The 23681-nt window shown below is 39.8% G+C and overlaps 1 protein-coding gene across 1 annotated transcript in view; it reads left to right on the plus strand.

Annotated features, from left to right (window-relative positions):
* LOC123834639 (ceruloplasmin-like) overlaps positions 1-23681 on the plus strand; it is a 30042-nt gene that overhangs the window by 423 nt on the left and 5938 nt on the right. Inside the window, exons 2-16 of the mRNA XM_045863707.2 lie at positions 556-806; positions 2083-2295; positions 2775-2945; positions 3978-4220; positions 6582-6747; positions 8643-8773; positions 9149-9289; positions 9565-9776; positions 11383-11533; positions 12158-12370; positions 14544-14751; positions 15516-15655; positions 17774-17902; positions 19907-20013; positions 20912-21113. Of these exons, the coding sequence (XP_045719663.1) occupies positions 556-806; positions 2083-2295; positions 2775-2945; positions 3978-4220; positions 6582-6747; positions 8643-8773; positions 9149-9289; positions 9565-9776; positions 11383-11533; positions 12158-12370; positions 14544-14751; positions 15516-15655; positions 17774-17902; positions 19907-20013; positions 20912-21113 (2678 nt within the window). The remainder of the gene's footprint in view (positions 1-555; positions 807-2082; positions 2296-2774; positions 2946-3977; positions 4221-6581; positions 6748-8642; positions 8774-9148; positions 9290-9564; positions 9777-11382; positions 11534-12157; positions 12371-14543; positions 14752-15515; positions 15656-17773; positions 17903-19906; positions 20014-20911; positions 21114-23681) is intronic.

Below are 23681 nucleotides of genomic sequence, written 5' to 3' on the forward strand. Positions count from 1 at the left end.
TATAAAACAACACTTTTCCTTCTGATATGGAGGGTATGGCAGAGATTCTAAAACTGCAGCTCTGTTCTTGATTTCTCTTTTCAAGTAATTGGGAGGGAGAAATCTCGTGGTTATGCGTGGGGGTTTGGATTTACCCTGTTTGTTGGCCAAAAAGACCCTAAGTCTACCAGCAAATCCACAAATCCGTATAAATGGGTAAACAATTCTAAGTCACTGGGATTGATCTAATGCTTGAGCTCTAAAGTGACCTTCAAGTGGGGTTAGAAGCCTTTTTGTGGCTCAGTGTGGAGAGTTGGTAAGTCTTGTAAGCCAAAATGCCACGCATATTACTGGCTACACTTGTATTTGATCCCTTCATCATAGACTCCAACGTTCTCCTTGCTTACACCACCTTTTTTGATTCCCTTCACATTTTCTCCCGTGTCTGAGTTTTGTCTATCAAAATTAGGTTGTAAAGCTTCTTACTTCTAGTTTCAGTTGACTTAACATTTTTTTTCTTTCCTGTCAAACTTTATTAAAGTTCTCTCTTTTTGTTTCTTTGTTTATTTTTTACAGAGAGTTTCAGTCCTATAAATATCTAAAACAAAGCCAAGACAAGATAGGATCTGTTTATAAAAAGGCTTTGTATTTTCAGTATACTAATGACACATTTCAAACCATCATTAAAAAACCATCCTGGCTGGGATTTTTAGGGCCGATAATTAAGGCAGAGACTGGAGACATGGTTTATGTTCATGTAAAAAATTTTGCTTCAAGAATGTATAGTTTCCATCCTCATGGACTCACCTACTCTAAAGAAAATGAAGGTAAGTGGATCCTTTTTTCTTATATTCCTGAGCTGTTGCTTATGGGAAGTATGAGCCCAAGACCTCAGGGCAAGCAGGGTAATTATGAACTGGGAGTAGTTTGGGGTGAATGCAAACTCTTATTTTTGATGTCTTTAATGTTTATACCTGACAATCCTTTTTCAATTTTTCATCTTGAGTAAGTGCCCACCCTTGTGCAATTCTTAGGAAAGAAAACACACTTTTCACTCTCAATAATAATAATACAAACTAATGAACATTCATGGCTTACTAGAGAAAGCATGGGCCACTTTTTTTTTTTTTTTTTGGTAGGAGATGCTCATGAGCAAATGTTAGGTTGGCAGAAATACTATTCTACCCCCACCTCATTTCATTTTCTAATAGATGAGGATTTGCCTCTTGAAAACATCACTGTCAAGAGAAATCATTATTTTCCAGGAATACTATTCTACCCCTCCTCATTTCATTTCCTAATGGATGAGGATTAGCCTCTTGAAAACATCACTGTCAAGAGAAATCATTATTTTCCAGACAGTATCCTGTCTCCTAGACATCTACACTCACAGCTGCCCAATGGTGTTAGAAAAAGAGAGGGAAGAGAAAGCCAAAAAAATAAGGTTTTATGTTCACCATGGAGCAGGGGGGTGCTGGGATATGGGTAAATATGAGAGGTTGGCCATGCTTCAAAGTCTTCTATTGAATGTAAGAACTTTATTCATAGTTATGAGGACTCTAGCCTCAAGAGATAAAGATCCGAGGTAAAAATTCTAGGAAAAGAAGAAAGAAGGAAGAGAAAGGCCCCAGATTCAGAACTGGGGTAAAAGCTCAGGGTAATGTAAGCTATGCAGAGGGCCACTTTTGGGCTCCAGTGGTCTACTTGGAGGACATATGAATACCTCTTGATGCCCTGGGTCCCAAGTGTGAAGAAAATATGGAAGGCCTGTCAGGAGTCTAGGTTTTTGTATCTGAGGTCTAGGCATATAGTAGATATACAGTAAATATTTTTGGAATCCGTCAATAATGGTGATAATAGTCTGCAATTATACTGCCTATCTCATTCCGGTTTCGTCTAGAAACTAGACAAGCTGGATATTCAAGTGGAAGTCAGCTAAGGAAGAAGAGACAGGAGACAGGAAAGAGGAGGGGAGGAATGCACACTTGATTCCAAAAATAGAAATTAACATACATTCATGGCTTACTAGAGAAGGCATGAGTGATATTCAAAATACTGTTGCCCAATGGTTACTGTGACCGCAGTGTGGATTATGTTTCCTAGGTGCCCTCTATCCTGATAATACTACGAGCGAGCAAAAGGAAGATGACCGTCTGCAACCAGGGGCACGATATACTTACAAGTGGTTTGTAGAAGAAAATCAGGGGCCTGGCCCCGATGACAGTAACTGCGTGACAAGGATTTACCACTCCCATGTAGACACTCCAAGAGACGTGGCTTCGGGTCTTGTTGGACCAATTCTGACTTGCAAAAGAGGTAACATATTTTTAAAATCTCACTGTAGCAATAGAACCAGAATAAGTGGGCTCTCCCCCTGCTCTCCTCGTGGAATTTTTCTATCAGATGAGCTCCCTTTTCCTGCCTTGACCTTGATTCTTCAGTCAAGAAAGTAAAGTTGCCCTCTCAGACTCTGAGCACTAGATGGCGATGGTGAGTCCAACACCTCAGTTCAAGTCCAGGTTGGTCACTAGATGGTAGTCAAATCCAGTGAACTTCACTTTAGCCGCCTTTTCACAAAATGACTGACACCTTTCTCCTATAGAGAAGTGTTCAATCAGCAGGGTCGAAGAAGGTAGGAAGCTGAGAGGCTGTTTGCCTGTTCCTTGCATGCATTGTTCCTTAGAGTTCTGTCTGTAGGTGTGCAAGATTAAGTTGAATCAGTTAGAATCACCAGTTTATTTCATGGCAAAAATAATTATTGCAAAGAGCAAGTTTTGTTGTTCTTTATGTTTCAGGCACACTGGATGGAGACACCGAAAAAAATATCGACAGGTCTTACGTTTTGATGTTTTCCATAACTGATGAAAACAAAAGCTGGTATATCGATGACAATATTAATGCATACACTGAATCTGGCAAAGTTAATGCTAACGATCCTGACTTCCAGGAGAGCAATCTCATGCCTTGTAAGATTAAAGAAAGCTTTCTTATTCATCATACCCTATAATTCTAACTTCGGTGATTCTATTTAGTGATTTCCTTTTGTTCAAGTTTGTGTGGTTGAGTTTACATTTTCCAGTTTTCCCTCAAGGTACGCTGGTTGATATGCGAGGCATCTAGTAAATTTTGCTAGTTTGCAGAGTTTCATAGCATGTAAAGTTAGGTAGATGCATTTGTTTTCTAAAGTCTGATCTTGATCAAAAGGAGATGGTAAAAAAAAAGGAAAGGTATAATTTTAAGGTAATAAAATATTATGGAAGAACAAAAACATAACTGACCAGGTATTTTATGAAAATGTGTTTCTTAAAAAAAAATGTTTCTACATAAGATTTTTTCAGAAAAGCCACTCTCATTCCCTCAGTCACCCATCCTTATTCTCTTCTTTCCGGGACTTAGCTTCTTTTTATTCTTTTCCCCTCGTCACTGACCTCTGCCCTTCACTCACTTTTCCTCCTCTTGCCTGTAATTCTTCGTGCTCCTGACACTTCTAATTATATACAATATTTATGGCCTTTTCATGTTTGGAACACCAATCAAATCCCATGTTAGATTATGCATGAGAATAAAGCTGACACTGTGAGGTTTGTGTATTGAGGAAATGCGCCGAATGTATAGCGTATGGGGCGCCTGGGTGGCTCAGCTGGTTAAGCGTCTGCCTTCGGCTCAGGTCATGATCCCAGGGTCCTGGGATCGAGCCCCGCATCGGGCTCCCTGCTCAGCAGGGAGTCTGCTTCTCCCTCTCCCTCTGCCTGTCTCTCTGCCTACTTGTTCTCTCTCTCTGTCAGATAAATAAATAAAATCTTAAAAAAAAAAAAAAGAATGTATAGCGTCTGGTCCTCATCTACCGTGTGTGAGAGATTAGCACACGTTTATTTTCTTGGCTCAGTCAGGAGAGCATGCAACTCTTGCTATCAGGCTCATGAGTTCAAGCCCTGCTTTGGGCGTAGAGTTTACTTAAAAAATAAAAAAAATAAAATAAAACATACATTTGTTTTCAGCAATAAATGGATACATGTATGGAAATCTGCCCAATCTCACCATGTGTGCTGAGGACAGGGTCAAGTGGTATTTTGTGGGCATGGGTGGTGTGTTGGACACACACTCCATCTATCTGCATGGACAAACTCTGATATCCCGGAACCACAGAAAGGACACCATTACTGTCTTCCCTGCCTCGCTGGAAGATGCCTTCATGGTGGCCAAGGGCCCTGGAGACTGGCAGCTGGGATGTCAGACACACGGTAGGGATTTGTGATCTTTACATAACACAGTGTCAGAGAATTTTCAACGTTGCAACCCCTCACAAATACCTTCTCTTCCAAATGATAGAAAGCGATTTCTAGGGAGGTGATGGGGTTGCCTTTTGGAAAGGCAGTGACAGGATCAGAACTGGAACCCGGGTCTCTAACACTTAACTCCATAGTAATGAACGCTTCTAGGTATATAGGGGTGTTTTGTTTTGTTTGTACAAAAAACTTTTATATTTATTAGCCAGCGAGCCTTACAAAAAGCCTGAATGGCAGAGCAGGTATTATTACTGTTTGTTTTTAAGTTGAGGAAACAAGTTTCAAGAGGTTAAAACATGTGTCCAAAACCCTGTAAGAAGAATTGCCAGGAATATTGTGGGACTAAATGATACTAATCCAGAACTCAGGAAACCTTTGTATTTCCGTTTGTTTCCCTCTTCAATCACACCGTCCATTGAATCATATGATAGCCAGTTATGAAGTCATTCATCTTTTCTATACTTAAATATGACCAAACTCTACATATAATCATGCACTCTTTTGTCTTACCTTTCGATCAAAACACACGGTTGTTATTAGAACCGAAGAATTCACTTTTCTTTCTTTATACACAAATGGGTTTACTTCTGTGATCAAACCTGCCTTCTAAGTCTCATACTTTGGTTAGAATCATGCTTCCACTAGTTACGGAAATAACTACACAGCAAGTATTTATCAGGATTTGCTATGTGCTGGGACCCTCGAGGGCTCTGGGGAAAAAGGAGAACCACTCGCAGCCACTGCAACTCAAGGACTGAATTTAATGGTGAAAAGTTTCTCACTTAGAAAGGAACATCATTTTCAGGTGAAAATGTACACTCAATCCCACTCTTCCTATTTACTGACTTTGCAGATGGTGCCTTCGAGCCACGTCTGGCCCTCAGCTCTGCAGAAAGAATAGGGTCAGCCCTTGGCACAATTGAGAAGCTTCTGAGAGTTCCTTGGTTGATTTGATTGACTCCATAGCTTTCCCTTGTATTTAATCTCTTCCCGTGTCCTAGAGTTGTGTGTGGTTTTTAAAATTTACTTCAGTCTTCTTAAAATTTGTATTTAAAATGTTTTTATTTAAAATTTATTTAAAATTTTATTTTATTTTATTAGTAATTACAAGAATACATGAATAGACTTTGGCTGGAAAGAAAGGAAGGATGGAAAGAGGAAGGAATGAGGTGGGGGAAGGATTGAGGGGGTGGGCAGTAGGCAGAAAAAGCAAAAATCTAATGTGATGTATGGGAACCAGCTCATACCAGCTCAAGAGGGCAGGGAGTTAAGCCAGCCAGCTGGTAAACTGTTGGTAACTTCAAACTGGTCACAGTGGGAGTGTTTAGACCACAAAAATTAGCAAAGTAAATCAAGTATGGTGTTTTTTTGTCTTTAGAGAGCCAGTTTAAGAACACACCGTTAGTCCAACCCTCCCATCGCCATCTTCGTTCCTCCCCAGAGAGTAAACACTAGGTGTGAATACTTGAAAACCTGTTCACTATGCATTCTCACACAATATATATGAACATGTAGAAACCAAAAACACATTGCTATATTTTGTGTTTTGTTTTACATAAGTAGATCACGCTGCATATAATTTTCTGCTGTTGCTTTCTTCACTTATCAATGTTTTGAAATCTTTTTCCTGACATTCCACATACATCTAACTTATTCTTTTACACTGTTGTATAGTTTTCCACATTGGGGATGTATCTATCCTGAGTTATTTACCCAATTGCCTACCGATAGGCATTTAAATTGCTTCCACGTTTTTTGCTTATTAACAATGTAATAGTTAACATCTTTTTATTTGTATCTTTTTATGTTTTAACAAATGCTGCCCAGATTGCCTTCCAAAATGTCTGTCCTAATTTACACTCCCACCAACAGTACTCCAAAATCAAAGCACAGGACTGGTGCCCTCGTGGAAAGTTACCTGCCTTGATTTTCTTCCTGCCTGCTTCTAGTTAATCTAATAAATCAGCTAATTCATTAGTGACTAATGGTGGTAATTTTATACCCCTGAGGAAAGATGTTTTTGGCCAAATAGAATCTCAAATTCTTCTCGGTAGACAGGCAACATCTTCATCTAGGGACTGGTCCAAAGGTGGTGATTATTCTCCAGTAATATATGTTCCTCTAACCTTTATCTTTGCATCCTGCTTTTTGTATTTGTTTCATACATTTTAGGTTTTTACACAGATTCCGTAAGTAAAATGCCTCAAATTTCTCCAAAAGGGAGAAGTTGCAGTATTGTTGGCTAAAATATAAAATATATATGGAATAAGAAAAATGTTGCAGTAACATTCTCTGCTTGGGTTTACTGTTTTTCAGATAGTATGAAGGCCTTTTTTAACGTAAGGAATTGCCGAAAACCTTCAACAGATGTTCATGGGACACATGTTATATGTTACTATATTGCTGCTGAAAAAATTGTTTGGAACTATGCTCCCTCTGGTGTAGATTCCTTCACTAAAGAAAATTTAACAACATCTGGAAGGTAATAATTCAGTGATTAAAATATTTATGGTTAAATAAAGATAATCGAACTTTTTCATAACCAGCTACTCCTAAGAAGGATTTAGGCATCTTGTCATAAAAAGATACCGATAAAACAAAAGGAGAAAAATAATTATATCAATAATTAGAAGATGTTGAATTAAAAGATCACTACCACACAAAATTTTTCTCTAAATGCCTTGGCAGCCAGCGCGAAATAAAACATACTGCTCATTTTTCCCCCTAGCACTGTTTTAAAATAGATTTATTATATGTAATTATGAGGCAGTGGATAATGTTATCAATAACAATTTTATAAAAATTCAAAACATTCCTCATGTATCATTTATACTTTCCTGCTAAGATCTGAAGGCATAATTAAATTATTGCCCATGACATTTTTTATTACTTTTTTCTTTCCTATGACATTCTTAAATCATGTTTTTGTTTTTGGTTTTTTTTTTTAAGATTTTATTTATTTATTTGAAAGAGAGTGAGAGAGAGAGACCATGGTGGGGGAGGGTCAGAGGGAGAAGCAGACTCCCTGCTGAGCAGGGAGCCTGATGCCAACTCGATCCTGGGACTCCAGGATCATAACCTGAGCTGAAGGCAGTCGCTTAATCAACTGAGCCACCCAGGCGGCCTTAAATTATGTTTTATAAATATTTTTTATTTCAACAGCACCTAAGAATATATTACCAATTACTATTTTAGTGACCAAAAACTACGACCAAAATACATTACCATGGCACAGCATTTAAAAGTACACAAAAAGTTTTTTTGATAGTCCAACTGCTATAATTATATTTACCAACTCAAAGATTACAGCAATTTTAAACCTTCTGGTCTATTGAATGGAAGTTATATGTCAGAAAATATCAAGTTCTGAAACCACCAAGCAGTGTTTCCCATGGTAATTATTTTTCTCTAATTTACTCAGAGAAAATTTGCGAAAACTAAGACTGTTATGTCGAGTGAGTATTTTCACTTCTTACTTCAGTTCATCAATAAATTATTCAATCTGTGGGATGGAAATTTTATATGAAGGATATCTGGGCTTAGAGCAAAAATCAGATTCAGAGTTAGGTCCAACTCTCATTTTATATTGACTAAAATAAGTATGAATTAATAGATTTTTTTTCGGCTTGCTTGATTGTCCTGGCTATGAAATTCTATGATGTGTTAGCATGACAAGTCCCTACTTCACTGCTAAGAAACTCTTTTTCTCAGGGGACCCCATTTAATTTTATTATAATAAAATTTATTTTTTTATTTTTTAAAGATTTTATTTATTTATTTGACAGAGAGAGACAGCGAGAGAGGGAACACAAGCAGGGGGAGTGGGAGAGGGAGAAGCAGGCTTCCTGCAGAGCAGGGAGCCCGACGTGGGGCTCGATCCCAGGACCCCGGGATCATGACCTGAGCTGAAGGCAGACGCTTACCGACTGAACCACCCAGGCACCCCTATTATAATAAAATCTAAAAAGAAGAATGACATCTCTCATCTTACTATTCTAACATCTCTGCACATAATTGTTTTAGAAGTGGCGTTTGTTACTACCTGACTGGAAAAAAAAAAGAACCTTGTGTTCCAGAAGAAAGTGTGTGGATAAACCGCCAAGTAGACAGGCATAGATACTTTTATACCCACACGCATAGATAAAAGACTGAAAAGAAATCCATGGAAAATGTTGACAGTGGTTATATGTAGATAATGGGATTATGAAGATTTTAATTTTGGGGGGTCAGTTTTCTTCTTATTTTTCAAATTTCCTACAATGAGCATGCATTGCTTTTATAAATATATTACAAGTAATTTAAAACAGATTCTTGCTTTCTTTTCACGTGATCACTGTTAACTTAAAAGTTCTTTGTGTATCTGCTTTCTCTGCGCAGTGAATCCCAGCTACATTTTGAACAAAGCCCAACCAGAATCGGAGGATCTTACAAAAAGCTAGTTTACCGTGAATATACAGATGCTTCCTTCCAAACACAGAAGGCAAGAGAGGAGCACCTTGGAATCCTTGGTAAAATTCTCTTCAGAGCTCTGCAGGGTTATACCGCCGTTTATACATATTCTGTGCAATCAAAATAGTATTCACATCTCACAGTTTTAGAGATTTTAGGCTGTCATCTTACAACCTTATGAAAACAGTACATTCTGATTCACCCAATTTTAAACTACATTCTTTTGTCCCTATACATCCAATAAGAGTAATATATTCATGTGATCCAAAGTGACTTTCTAAGACCGTGCATCATCTCGAGCTCTTGCAGTCGGAGGCATTCCTGGTTCATAGCATTGTCTCTTTAATTTGTTCCTAGAAGAAACTTACTCAAGTAACACACCTGACAATTGTTTGTGAAAACCGAGGACAATTACTAATTCTGTTGGTCTCTAGGCCCTATTATTAAGGCAGAAGTGGGACAGATCATCAAGATCATTTTTTATAACAAGGCTTCCATGCCACTCAGCATTCAGCCTCATGGACTACGTTACAGAAAGAGTAATGAGGGCTCCTTCTACAAAACACCTGGAGGAAGTAAGTAATGTTTGAGGGAGGCCAAAACAAGCCACACTGCAATATAATGTCAGCTAGAAAATAAAATTTCTCCTCAAATCATGATGCAGCCCACTTTTCACATCATAACAGCACTGTGTCCTAATTATGGCCGTGATTCCTTCAGCCCCTTTCAACTGTCACCCGAGGTGCTACAAAGTGAGCAAGATACGGTCCTTGCTCTCAGAGATCTAACAGCCTAGACTAGGGTACTTCTGGTCCTAGGACCTATTTTACCAATATTTATTTCTTACTAGGTACTCCTCCACCCTCCTCACATGTAAATCCTGGCAAGATATTTGTCTATACATGGGAAGTTCCAAGATATGTGGGTCCTACCTCCTCAGATCCCAACTGTCTGACCTGGTTATACTATTCCTCAGTAAATATGATAAGAGACATCAACAGTGGCCTCGTAGGGCCTCTGCTCGTGTGCAGAAATGGAAGCCTTGGTAAAGATGGCAAACAGGTGAGTCATGGATCTATGTCCAGATAGGCCTTGGTGAGAGGTTGCCTGAGACAGAACTGCAGAGGCAAAGCAATGTGGCAGTCGGCAGGTTCAGTTTCTTCTGTGGGCTGATTTTCTCAATTCTATCCTTTTCTGAACTCCAGACCTGCACCTTCCTCTGCCCAGTGAGCACCCACCCTAGCGTGTACCAGACACCTCTATTTCCGCTTGACTGCTTTAACTCTTCATCTCCCTCTGGACAACCGCTACCTGCCCCTCTCTCCTTCACTCTGTCTCTTTTGTTAATGACGCCACCCATCCCAGGATTTCCATCAACAACAACTCCTTTCTCACCTCCAACATTAGTCATCCACCTCCCAATACCACTGCCTTCTTGGGAGGTACCGTCCCCTCTTTCTGAACTCCTTTAACCTCCTGACTCCTGGTTCCACTCTCACCCTGCTTCACTGTAGCTCCACATCGCTTCTTTTCAAATCCAACTCTAGCGCGCTCCATACTCTGCAGTTGGCTGGCTCAGAAGTCAGCACAACAGACCCCTGTCGGCCCCTCCAGATTCATGCCTCCTTCCTTGCCACACTGTGCAGAATTAGCTTGTTAGTCCCTGAGGAAGAAAGGCTCATTCACATCTCTTTGATTTTGCCCTCTGCTCTCTATCGGGAATGGCCTCTCCTCACGGCTTTGCCTGCTGAGAGGGGAGACATTTTTAAAACTCCGACTGAAAGTTCCTTCCTGTCCTTCAGACAATATTCACTAACTAAAGTGGTTTCTGTCAGTTACCATAGTTCCTTGCGTACGTTTCCATTGGAGCACTTATCCATGCAATTGTATTTATTGGCCTTTCTGTCCCACTAGACCATAAGTTCCTTGAAACCGTACGTGAGGGTTTTTTGTTTGTTTGTTTGTTGTTGTTTTGTTAATTTTTTGTGAAAACGACTGACCCTCTCTGGCGTGTAGTAGGTGCTTAGTAAATGTTTGAGGGATGAATTTCCCCTGTTCCTCACTCACAAGTGAACTAATATCTAATTTCTTTTTTGCACTTATAATTTATAAGGTAATAAAGCCTAATAAATCTCCCCAAATAAATATATGTATAATTGAATGTATATTTTATCTAAAAATGAGATGACATATTAACAGGCATCCATATAATTCAAGCATTATAAGTCTCATAATTCTTATAGCACATGTAATCTTTCTATTTATCCAAAAATATAAATATGTGTACATATTTAATTTCTTCATAAATGCTAAAAATGCAGACTTTCTAGAATTGAAAACATTTTATTTAACTCACTTTCTACAAAGCATCCTATGAAAAGCCACTATAAACATCTATGATCATAGAGTTTAGTTTATGAAGTTCAGTTGTAGGGGTCCCTAGAGTAAGAGCTTTATACGAAAACAACTATAGATAATTCTCCTAACTTCTTAGTTCTGTGATAAATCCATTCACTGGGATTCATGCCTTTATCTGTGCCTGAATTTTCGAGGAGTATACAAAACACCTTGTGTAGGAAATCCTGTATGCAGATCAACTATTTGACTAGACTTTGTATATAGAGCATCTATATTTCATGTCTATTTCTTTTTCTATTCTCATCCACAGAAAGGAAAAGACAAAGAGTTTTACCTGCTTGCCACAATATTTGATGAAAATAAAAGTCATCTCTTAGATGAAAATATCAGAACATTTACAACAAGGCCTGAAAATGTGGATAAAAAGGATCCAGACTTCCAGAAGTCCAACCAGATGTATTGTGAGGGAACATGCAATTTACAAAATAAATGCATTAAGCACTTGTTTAATTTCATTATGTCTAAAGAATTACAGATTAAGAGAGACATACATTTTTCCCCAAGGATTGGCTAATATATTTCATGTTTCTTTTAAAGATAATTTCTCAACAAAAATACTATCTACTCGGATGATTATGTTAAATTCAACTTACTAAATACTTAACAATGCCTTGTTGGTGCACTATATTGTTTAGCTATTACTAAATGTGAGATAGAAAAGTCATGTATTTTTTTACTGCCAAATTTAGTGACACTGGTGGATGGAGTGTTTATTGAGTTAGGTGGTTGATTGGTTGGTTGGTTGGTTTTTGAAGACTGCAGGTGTAGGGGGAAAGGACTGGTCTAGAATCTAAAGACTTGGACTTTGATCTTAACTGTTCCAAAAATAAGCTTAATGACACTGGACAAGTAATTGCCTCTTTGGCCTTAGTTTCCTCAAATCTAAAAGGAAGGGGTGAACACAGATAATCTTGAGATTATCTTACATGATTGAGCTGCCTTAGGATTAGTCCTTTGTTGAGTTTGAAGAGATGCCAATTATCAATAAATTAAATATTCTTTTCTTTGTCCCCAATGTCTTGTAGCCATTAATGGATACATGTATGGAAATCTGCCTGGACTGGACATGTGCTTAGGAGACAACGTTTCGTGGCACGTTCTCAGTGTGGGATCAGAAAAAGACTTACATGGGATATATTTTTCAGGAAATACCTTCACTTCCTTAGGATCAAGGGACGACACCATAGCTCTGTTTCCCCACAACTCCCAGACACTTTTTATGACACCCGATTCCATAGGTAAGTAGTAGATCTTCTCTTTCACACTGAAATGTGCCCAAATTATGAAAAACAGTGTCTTGACATGCACTGAATATTGTTCGTACAGAAAAAAGGGACCTTATATAAACAGTGTTTAAAAAGCCTTTCCCCCGCTCCATGTAATTTATAGGAGCAGTAATATATCATTTCCCAGATCACAAAAATCCCCTCCACCCCTCTCGGTTTTCTCTTCCTGGGCTCCAGACTCTAAATCAATCCACACTCCTCAAAAGTGATGAAGATGCTTTGAAGCATTTTAACCTGTTTTCACTCTATTCTCTATCTGTTTGTTTCCCAGACCCACCGGTCTGCTTCTGCCTTCTCTCTACTCCTCTCCTTGCTGGCTTGGCTCTCTAGGGAAATGTTTTCACTTCAGTGAGGTCAATTGCTGCTGTGGCAAATTTTTCTTAATCAGAATACTGTTAGGGGTGTCAGAGGAACCTCCCCTCTGCTCTGAACTTAATACCCTCATTTGTAAAATAGGGATTGCAATAATTTACAATCTGCAAAAAGGAATAGACAAGGACCAGGTGAGATAGATGCAGCATAGTAAAGTGCCTGGCGTGTGTTAGACGTTCAATAAAATATTAGTTCCTTCGTTTATCCTGCAGATCCACCTTCACCAAAATAAAATAAATAAATAAAACACAAATCCATTCATCTTGGTCAAAAACTACTGGCAAATCAAATGCTGGCTACACGATAAGTTAGCTACTCCATAAATGCCATGGGTTGGTATCTGAACTCTTGGTGATACCACAGATTCATTTGATTACATTTTCTACATGTAAAATTTTTTTTATTTTACTTTACAAACAAGCAGAGCCTGGGATTAAGAGCACTCAGAGGGAAACAAGAAAGAAATCTTTTCCAACACTCGTTCTCCTCTCCGCCCTGTGCACTCACCTGGTGGCAGGTGATTCCCTGCCCCCGCCCGCCCCACTTCTTCCTCTCCTTTTCCCTGGAGATGTTTTCCTGGACTTAAAAAAAAAAAAATTGCTTTGTTCTTCATCTCTTTACTTAACGAGATCAGCTGCAGTAAACATGTGGAGACACCTGCTATGTGTCAAGCGCTGTGCTCTATGGGCATCAGTTCATTCTAAACAAATGCTTCTTCCCAAATCCTTGAGTCTGAAGGTTTTGTTCCTTGTCGGTCTTCCTGAATCTTACCCTCTGCAAAAAGTAACAGCAACAACAGAAACACGTACAGAGACAGAAGAAAGTATTGGTGATGATAAAGGTAACTTTGAGAAACAGCGTTGGCATGCGATGAGCATAAAATTACCCAAATCAAAGAAAGACAGCTTGAATTCAGGTGGAATATACTGGTCTGAACGAGGCTGGAGTTTTTTTGTTGTTGTCATTGCTTGGGGACTTGAAAGTGTGAGTCTGATCGCCTTCCACCGCTGCCACTCCGATCCAAGCCCCACCATCTCTCATGGATTACTTCGTAGCATCCTAACAGGTCTCCTTCCTTCCACACTTGCCCACTACCATCTGTTTCCCAAGGGTCCATGGGACCCAGCCCTCCAACCCACACCAAGCTTGTCTCCTCTCGCCCTTGCTCACTCCACTCCAGACCCACAGACCTCTGGGATGGTCTGCAGGCACCAAACAGGCCCTCAGCTTAGAGATTTTGCTGCGTGTTTCCTCTGCCTGGGTCGCTCTTGCCGCGGATCCATCAGTCACCTCTCATCTTTGTCCAGGTGTCACCCTTCCATCAAGGCCTACCCTGATCATCCTATAAAATATTGCTCATTGCTCCCTGGAGCTCCCCCCTGCCCCGCCCCACCCTGCCCAGCATTCTCAATCCTTCCCACACCGGTCTGCCTTTTTTTAATCCATAGCATTTACCAGCTTCCAACATCCATTGATGTTACCTGCTATGTTTATCTCAGCAACACCCACCCACCCTGCCATATAAACCCTTAGGACATGGATTTTTAACTGTTTTGCTCACTGATGTTTCCCAAGTGCCTAGGAATAAGCCTGGCATAAAGAATAAGTATCTGTCAAATTAATGGAAAAAAAAAAAAACCAAATGGACTATCTTACTGTATTACGTTTGGGGGTTTATATCTTCTAGATGACTTCACAGAGAAAAGAAATCTGAATGCAAAGCTTTATGCATTCTTTTCTTACTCATCTCCAGGAACTTTTGATGTAGTTTGTATGACAACAGAGCACTATCTAGGAGGCATGAAGCATAAATACCACGTGAGGCAGTGTGAGAAGCCAAACCCTGATCAAACACAGTATGAGGAAGAGAAAACCATTTACATCGCTGCTGAGGAAGTTCTGTGGGATTATTCTCCTAGCAGGAAGTGGGAGAAACAACTGCAACATTTACAAGGAGAGAAGTATGGCAGTAACTTCCATCTCTAACCGAGAAGGGCTCCTTCTGGAGTCCTCCACCCTTTCTTTTCAGTCTCACACATGTGTGCACGTGCGTGCACCTGTGTATTCGTGTGTATGGTGTGGGTGTGCATGATGGGTGTGTGTGCATGGTAAGTGCGAGGCACGTGTGGGCTTAGGATACGTTCCGTTACAAATCACAATGTATCTGTGTATCTTACCTTCAATTATAAATGACTTCAATTCTTTCTAAATATCTGCATCACTTATTTCTGTGCTTTGTTTCTCGCTTTCTTTTCACTCCTTGCATCCAGTCTTCCTGATGTGTATTACCATCCAGCTTGGTCACTCCAAGGTGTAATAAACATCACTTCAGCTACATTTAACATGTGGCATCAGTCAGATTTTCCTTTTGTCTTCATTTGTCTCTGTCAATCTCTCTTCTTCTGGGAACCTCAAATCTAAGACCTTTGTTTTTCTTTTTGTAAAACTTGATTTCTCTCTCTGATTTTCACTTTTTCTATTTATTCATTTATCAAAACTAAAATTTCATCCAGAAAATATGTTTTAAAGTACAGAATGAATATCCAGCCATCTTACCAGTATTAATACTTTTTTTTTTTTTAAGAAGAAGAGGTGAAGTGGCCTCTAGACATTAATCAATTGTGTTGTTGCAATAAGGAGCTCTTCCATATGAGAATTTGTCTAATTTAATGGTTAAATTAACTAACTTTGTGGTTTTTTTGGTTTTGTTCTTATTTCCTTAAAGTAAAACAAGCATATATTTGGATAGAATTGGGACGTATCTTGGGTCCAAATACAAGAAAGTCATATACCGTCAGTATGATGATATCACATTCAAGAATCTAACACAAAGAACTGAAGATGAAAAACATCTGGACATACTAGGTATTGCTACACGATCAGACTGGTCTTCAGGTTTTTCTTCCTGTCCTCAGTCACCAGAGACTGTTGCACACCTTGAGGATATTGTTAACCTCCACCTTGACAGAGGAAAGGGCCTATAATGTTAATCCTAATTTGTTTGCCGATAGGCACTTTTACTGGGAAAAGAAAACTGATTCAAGTGTTGTTTCATGGAAATTGAAGGGACCATAGAAAGTGAATGTGGTCAGTTTCAGATTACCTGGCTTCTTAGGACTCAAGAACTCTAGAGAGACTTCAGAAGTAGCATTTAGAGATCACTTCACTGATACTAAAATGAAGCCCAGAAGCCCTACTATAGTGAGAAGGGGGAACTCTTTGTTTAAATTTAAGTGTTTAATTTAAAGATTTTATTTATTTATTTTTATTTATTTGAAGAGAGAGATGTAGTGAGAGATGGAAGACAAGCAGGGGGGAGCAGGAGAGGGAGAAGCAGGCTTCCCACTGAGCAGGGAGCCGACGTTTGGCTCGATCCCAGGACCCTGGGATCATGACCTGAGCTGAAGGCAGACGCTTAACGACCGAGCCACCCAGGCAACCCTAAGTGTTTAATTTAAACATGTAAAGTGTTAATATTTAGTTTCATCTTCTGTCCAAGAGTGAGGAATATTGCAGCCCTTTCTTCTACCCTTGACAGGTCAGCTAGGAAAATTACAAGTCACCCCCAAGCACCTACATGCAACATTTCCCTAAGTCCCACAGCATTTCCAGAGGTCACATGATGTTTTCATATGTCAAATGACACGTCTGTATGTTGCATAATATTTCGAGAAGTCACATGGCATTTCCATATGCTCAAATTTTATTTGGCTCCTGATATCTAAGTGTCTATTGGAGACTATTTTCTTCTTCTTTTTTTTTTTAAGATTTTATTTATTTATTTGTTTATTTATTTGAGAGAGAGAGCACGTGCACACACATACGTGCACACATTCGTGCAGAGGGAGGAACAGAGGGGGAGGGAGAGGGAGAGAATCTCAAGCAGATTCTGCACTGAGTGAGAAGCCCAACATGGGGCTTGATCTCACAAGCCTAAGATCATGACCTGAGCCAAAACCAAGAGTCGGACACCCAGGGTCCCCTATTAGAGACTATTTTCTGATGTGAGACCCTGAGATTTACATGCTGTTGGAGAAATTCTTACTCTTACTCTTCTTGGCTCCTCATTGACCTCTTGAGCTTGTCCCTTTGCAACCCCCAGAAGGAGGTCTGTGCTGTCCAGTTCCCCCTGCTATTGGGCGGGCTCCTATCTTTAGTAACAGCAGGATGTTAGTTTTTGCTAGGATTCTGGCTGAGTGCATCAAGATAAATAACACGACATGACCCTCTAGATTCCATTATTATTTATACAAAAAAAGAAAAAAACAACAACCACTTTACAGAAAAGGGAAAACAATTCTCTAGTGTTTGGGAAGGTGAAATGGCCATGGGGACAAAGAGAGGATGTCCCAAGCTAGAATCTAATGTCCAGTACGTATCTTCAGGGCTCTGATTTCAGTAATTATAGTACAAGTTTGAAGAGAATTCTTACTGCTTATTTCATCTCAAAACCATCCCTGTTTCAGAATTTTTAGAGTCAGTGACATAATCTGCTTCTAAATAGAAAGAAGATTTAAAACAATTTTTTTTTACCTCCAGTTCTTGGCCTGGGATGGAAGGGAGAGTGAATATAATGAAGGGGTCTTCAGTCTTGAGAGAGAGAAAAAAAAATCACTGTTGGTCAGTAACAAGGCCTCCAGCTCCTCCTAACTTTCCATTAAGGTGAAGGGGAAAAAGATAAAAGGTTTAAGTGATAAGGTTGGTCAAGAAAGAAAATAAAAGATTTCATTTCTAAATTGTGTGTTTTTGTAGGTAGTAACTGATGCTCATCAAAGTACGTTTTCTAAAGACTTAAATTTTCCAGGCAAAAACCATGTTTCATAAATCATCAATGATCCACTTGTTAAAAGTGTGTTTTATTTGGCTTGCATGTTAAGGAAAAAGGATAAAAATAAGTCGCTGTATAAATACTTAAGAGGACAAATGATTCATAATTTAAAATAAATAACAATTTCCACACGTTTTCCTTTTTATATTCCCTAGGTCCTTTAATATTTCTCACTCCTGGTCAAAAAATCCGAATTATCTTTAAAAATAAAGCCTCAAGACCATATTCGATTCACGCTCATGGAGTGAAAACAAACTATTCCACTGTTGTTCCAACACAGCCAGGTAACTGCTTCAGAAGAGGAAAGAAAGCTTCAGAGCTTTTATGCAGGACTATGTGCTAATGTCCTTTCTTAGGTATAGGTGTAGTTCTAGATGAGAGAGACCAGTGGACTAGTAGGAAGGGTCTAAAGAAGGAGTTGGGGAGCGAGTTCCTTTCGCAAGTCTTGAGTTTGCTTCCAGGATGGGTGCCATGAGCAAAACTACCCCGTGTATACAAGTCTCTTCTAGAACCACCTTCCCTCCCCTCTCTCCACCTGTCCAGCTGCCAGGTTTTCTTAGGCTATAGTCCATCTCTCCAATTCAAGTGCTAAAGTAGGAGTTGAATATACGATGCAGTGTGTGAAGAAGGGGGCAGGGGAGAGAGTCACTAAGAGGAAGTAATGAACCTCAGGTATTAACATTTCTGTGGCATCACCACTGTACAGCATGCCATTCCACATACCTCAGACAAAAACAAATGCTTTTTTAACAAATTTTATTTATTTAGTTGAGAGAGAGAGAGCACAAGCAGAGGGAGAGAGAGACTCAGGCTCTCTGCTGAGCAGGAAGCCCAACGCGGGGCTCGATCCCAGGACCCCGGGATCATGGCCTGAGCTGAAGGCAGACTCTTAACTGACGGAGCCACCCAGGTGCCCCCAAAACAAATGCTTTTTAATATTAATGCCCAGGGAGCAGATCCTGAAATGAAAATTTGTGGGCAGATAGTGCTCTTGGGATCAAAGACAAAGAAACAGAATTGGGCAGGGGGAGAGCTTATGCAGAGATGCAGCCTCAATAGAAAGCCCAACCACCCCTAGAAGTTCTGAAGAGTGGGTGGTCCTCAGCTGTCCTGAGTTGGGGTGAGAAAGCTGGGCCTTTCTGTCCCTGCAGCTGTCATTGGATGTAAGCCTGGGTAAGTTGACTCTCTTCCACCAAGGCTGTCTCAGGAGAGGGTGGACAGCCTGTGGAGCAAAAATTCCTTCATTCTCAAAGGGGAACCTGGGAGGGACATCCAGAATCCAGTTGCCTACCAAAACAAGTAGTATCGAGGAAAGAGCCAAATTCAAAAAGGGAAGATGTGTGGGGCAGAGGGAGGAAAGAGAGATTTTGATGGCAGGTGAAATATTCCCTTTTGATTTTAAAAAAGAGACAGTCCCATGGTAGTGCTAACATGAATCTCCTATCCAAGGAGTTTGTAAGTCAGCACTCTGCTCTCAGTAGTCAGAGAAGGATCCCATTGGGTACATTCCACAAACACTGCTGAGTATCTGCTGAACCCAGGCACTGTGTGGTGTGGTGGAAGGGGAGGGCTGGTTCTAAGTAGACTGATTGTTAAAGATTTGGAAGCAGGGAAGTTGGGGATAGCATCAGTTAGTGGAGGTACTTGGGAAAATTAATTTAAGCCTCTGGAGGTGGGAGATGCACGATTATACAGCAAGGGGCAGGAGTGGAAGGAGGTGTCCCAAAGAACTTTTCTGAAATAGGCAAGAGTATAGGACTTAGATTCCGTAGGGCTAAGGCAAATGCTCTGGGAGCAGGGAAGAGCCCCATGTGATCTATAAATTGGAAGGTTCAGAGCTGGAATTCAAAACAAGTCTGTCGCGTTTCAAAGCCTACATTATCTTCACTGCAATAAATATTTGTTGAACAAATAAGTTAGATATGTAACGACTGACATTTTTCAATGGCAAAATCACTATAAGGTTTTGATTCAGTAACCCTGAGAACATGAGAGCCAGCTGTGATAGTTATATCAGCTTCACCCTGGGACCCAAGTAATGCCTTATTTGGACCATCTTGTCTAATCCCTAAATTCCCATTTTATGCTCAGGAAGAAACAGAAGGCTCAGAAACTGTAAACACATTGACCAAGACCACAAAGCTAGGAACAGTAGAGCCAGAAGTGAAAACCAGGACTATGCTGCCTAATATTTGTATAGCTTTGGGGTTTGCTCGTTATCTGGTTCTCCACAAAAACATGTGCTTTAAAAGATTCTGTTTATATGCACTGTTATTTGTCTATTTTAGGAGAGATCCAAACATACATTTGGCAGATTCCTGAAAGATCTGGCCCTGCCTCAAAGGACTTTGAGTGCATACCTTGGTTTTACTATTCGACCGTGGATGTGATTAAGGTAAACTTTAAATCAAGTCATCGTTTTCCTCCTATCTCTTCTTAGAAATTATAATGGAAGAAAGAAGGAATTTGTGTTAAAAAAAAATCTTAGTTCTATGTAATCTTTCATTTAAGCAACATAAATACTGCTCAGCTTTTAATTCTACAGATGTTTGCATTTTCCAAGAGCAAAATCATTGCGTTATGGTTACTTCGATTCACAATACTTTTCCAACATGTCACTGTGAATTGGAAAATATAATATCCTCTTGTTTTGTTGGATTTGGATTACAGAAAACAGTATGGAGTTAAAAGTCTCTGATGAATGAGAAATAAACACATACAGATGTATATATTTTTTTAAGCCATCAATGCTCGAGTTCAGTTTATTTTCACTTAACAACAACAACAAAAGGCTCATCTCCAGACTTTTAGTTATTTTGGCTTGCTTTCTGCCTAGAACCTACACGGACATTCAACCCCAAACCAAAATGAGTATAAACAAACTAAGGCTCTCAGCTGGAAGCGGCTCTGGGAGCAGGGGTATCACATGGCCAAGGATCCCAGACCTTTAGACTTCGCGGCTGGCCAACTCCAAGGCCGAGAAATTCTAATTAAAAACAAAGCTCTGGGTTTTTTGTTGTTGTTGCGAGCTAAATCCACTGAGGAATGTGACTAAAATCCCTCTCAGGAGTTAGTGGTTCTCATCAGACTTCAACTCGAGTGAGTGAGCTGACCGCTTTTCCTTAGTCAAGGATGCAACATGTCAAACATCTTCTTCCTTACTCTCAGAATCCTAGTAACTACAAACTCAGGATCTGACCTCGCTAGAACTCAACCTTGATTCGACTCGTTTCTCTGGTTGGGGGACATTTTTAGTTTTGGGCACAGCTGACAATCTTGCTTTTCCTCTGCAGGATCTTAACAGTGGACTGGTAGGCCCTTTGATCGTATGTCGCAAAAACACCAAAGCCAGCATAGTTCACCGTGTGCTCCACTTTATGATTTTTAATGAGAACAAATCCTGGTACTTCGAAGAAAATGTTAACACCTATTCTTCAGATCCGAACAACATAGACAGGAATGATAAACTGTTTGACCTCAGCAACCAAATGCACGGTAATGTCCACTAGCTGCCTCAGCAGCTGGAGCTTGTGGGGTGTCCCACACAAAGGGAGCAGATGAAGGTTCACCCTTGGCCGACTCAGCAGTTTAGAGAAAGCAATCGCATGGGGCTGTGGCATAGATCCCGTGGACCAGGGGCTGGTAAACTTTTTCCATAAAGGACCAGAGAGTAAAGAGCATAGACTTGTAAACCACACAGTCCCTACCGGAGGCTACATTTTACTCTGCCATGGGGCACAAAGGCAACCACAGACGAGACATAAAGAAATGGAAGTGGCTACGAGCCAATAAAACTTCCTTTATGGACACTGAAGTTTGTATTTCATATAATTTTCACATGTTGGGAAATATTCTTTTTGGTTGTTTGGTTTTTTCCAACCACTTGGAAATTTAAAAACCACCCTGTACTCATGGGCCACAGAAAAACAGGAAACGAGAGGGCTGGATCTGGCCTAAGGGCTGTAGACTTAGCAGTGAGGCAAATTCCAACGCTTCTGGAACCATGCAGGTGATGTAAAACCAAGAATACCAGCTATCATTTCTGGAGGGATTTCCTACACACTTGTCTAAGTGTCTTACCTGAACGGACACAGGGAGAGGTGGGGCTTGTGGCAAACTGGAGAGCACATGGCCCCATCCAATCTTCCCACCAAGCAGAACTTTAAAAAACTCCATGATCATCAACCAAAATTCTTTTGTAGGTGGCTTGTGACTAGGCACATCCTGCTTTTTTATATCCCCCCTCCCATCTAGAATCATAGTAATGAGACAATTATTCAGAGAAAAAGCACATAAACAATCTCACTGAATTATAGTCACATTCAGTCAGACTTCTGGTCCCAGTCCTTTCACTGGAGGAAGCTTGGGGACGCGACTAGATGAGGGATCCTTAAGTAAGGCAAACCCAAATGTGATCTTTTTCAACTTCTTCATTCCCCCCCCCCCCAAGATACATATAGTAAATTTGAAATTAATTCAAGGACTGCATCCTTGCTACCCATCATCTTTTAATAAGCCTCGTGGAGGGCACAGAGCACTATACTCGTGCTGAGGAGATACGAAGGCCAGTTAGATGAGGCATCTTCTCTCAAGTTGTTCACAGAACAGGGCCAGCCTATCTCTGCTGACTTGGCGGGGGCGGTGGGGGAGGGGGGGTTGCTGTAACAGAAATACAAACACAGTGCTCTCTCACAGAGAGAGAGAGCACAAGTAGGCAGAGCGGCAGGCAGAGGGTGAGGGAGAAGCAGGCTCTCCGCTGAGCAGGGAGCCCCATGCGGGGCTGGATCCGAGGATGTTGGGATCATGACCTGAGCTGAAAGCAGACACCTAACCAACTGAGCCACCCAGGAGCCCAAGTTGAGTATTTAAAGATGCATGGGAGTCTGTCTAGTAGAAAGGGAGGGGAATGACATTCCATGTAGCCGGAAGAATGTGACCTAAGAAAGAAAGAAAAGAAAAGCCTACAGAATTGTGCAAGACCTTGACTACCCTGTTAAGGATTTAGACTCGATCTAAATTGGGGTTTCTCAAGCCTGCCACTATTCATATTTCAGTCTGGTAACTATTGTGGGGGGCTGTCCTGTGCATCGTAAGATGTTTAGCAGCATCCTTACCCTCCGACCCCTGGGAAGCCAGTAACACCCTCCCCCCAAGTTGTGCAACCTCAAAATGTCTCCAGACATGGCCAAATGTCCTCTGCAGGACAAAATCCAGTCCAGAACCACTGTGCCGAAGGCACTAAAGGCACCGAATGAGGGAACAGCAGGAAGAGGTGTGTATTGGAGGAACGGCTCTGGCACTCAGCTAGGCCTTTGTGCTCCCCCTGTAGTCCTAGCAGCACCAGCATCGCTTGGGAGCTTGTTAGAAATGCAGAATTTCAGGTGAAACAGACCTAGGACGTCATAATCTGCACTGGAACAAGATTCTCAGGGCACATGCACATTAAAGTCTGAGAAGCATGGTCTAAAGCAGAGTCTCCTAGTTTTTTCTATTATATCCCTCCATCAGCTAAAAGTTAGAACCCAACCTCCCTAGATATATGGTTATAAATCATATATTTGTACCACTGTATTAATGCATGTTTGGCATTTCAAAAGATGAACACAAAATAGAAAAGTAAAAAGGAGGAAATATATATATAATTATATATATAACTATATGTAACTATATAATTAAATTAACAATGATTATATAAAATATTTTATTAAAATTTATTTTAATATTTAATCATTAAATCTCAAATAATATTTAATGTTTATTAATTATTATTTATGTGTAATTATATATAAAATATTAATTATATAATTTATATAATATATAATTTATATAACATATAATTTATATAGTTTATATATAACTATACATAATTTATATAGTTTTTATATAAATTTATATAATTTATATATTTATATATTTAAATTTAAATTTAATTTAAATATTATATATTTATATATTGATATTCATATTTTATATTTATATATAATTTATATATAACTTATATAAATTTATATAATTTATATATTTATATATTTAAATTTCAATTTAATTTAAATATTATATATT

The sequence above is a fragment of the Mirounga angustirostris genome, unplaced genomic scaffold (genome assembly GCF_029215605.1).
Source record: "Mirounga angustirostris isolate CCGP_5_RB_7025 unplaced genomic scaffold, mMirAng1.0.hap1 SCAF_1, whole genome shotgun sequence".
In the NCBI taxonomy this organism is placed as follows: Eukaryota; Metazoa; Chordata; class Mammalia; order Carnivora; family Phocidae; genus Mirounga; species Mirounga angustirostris.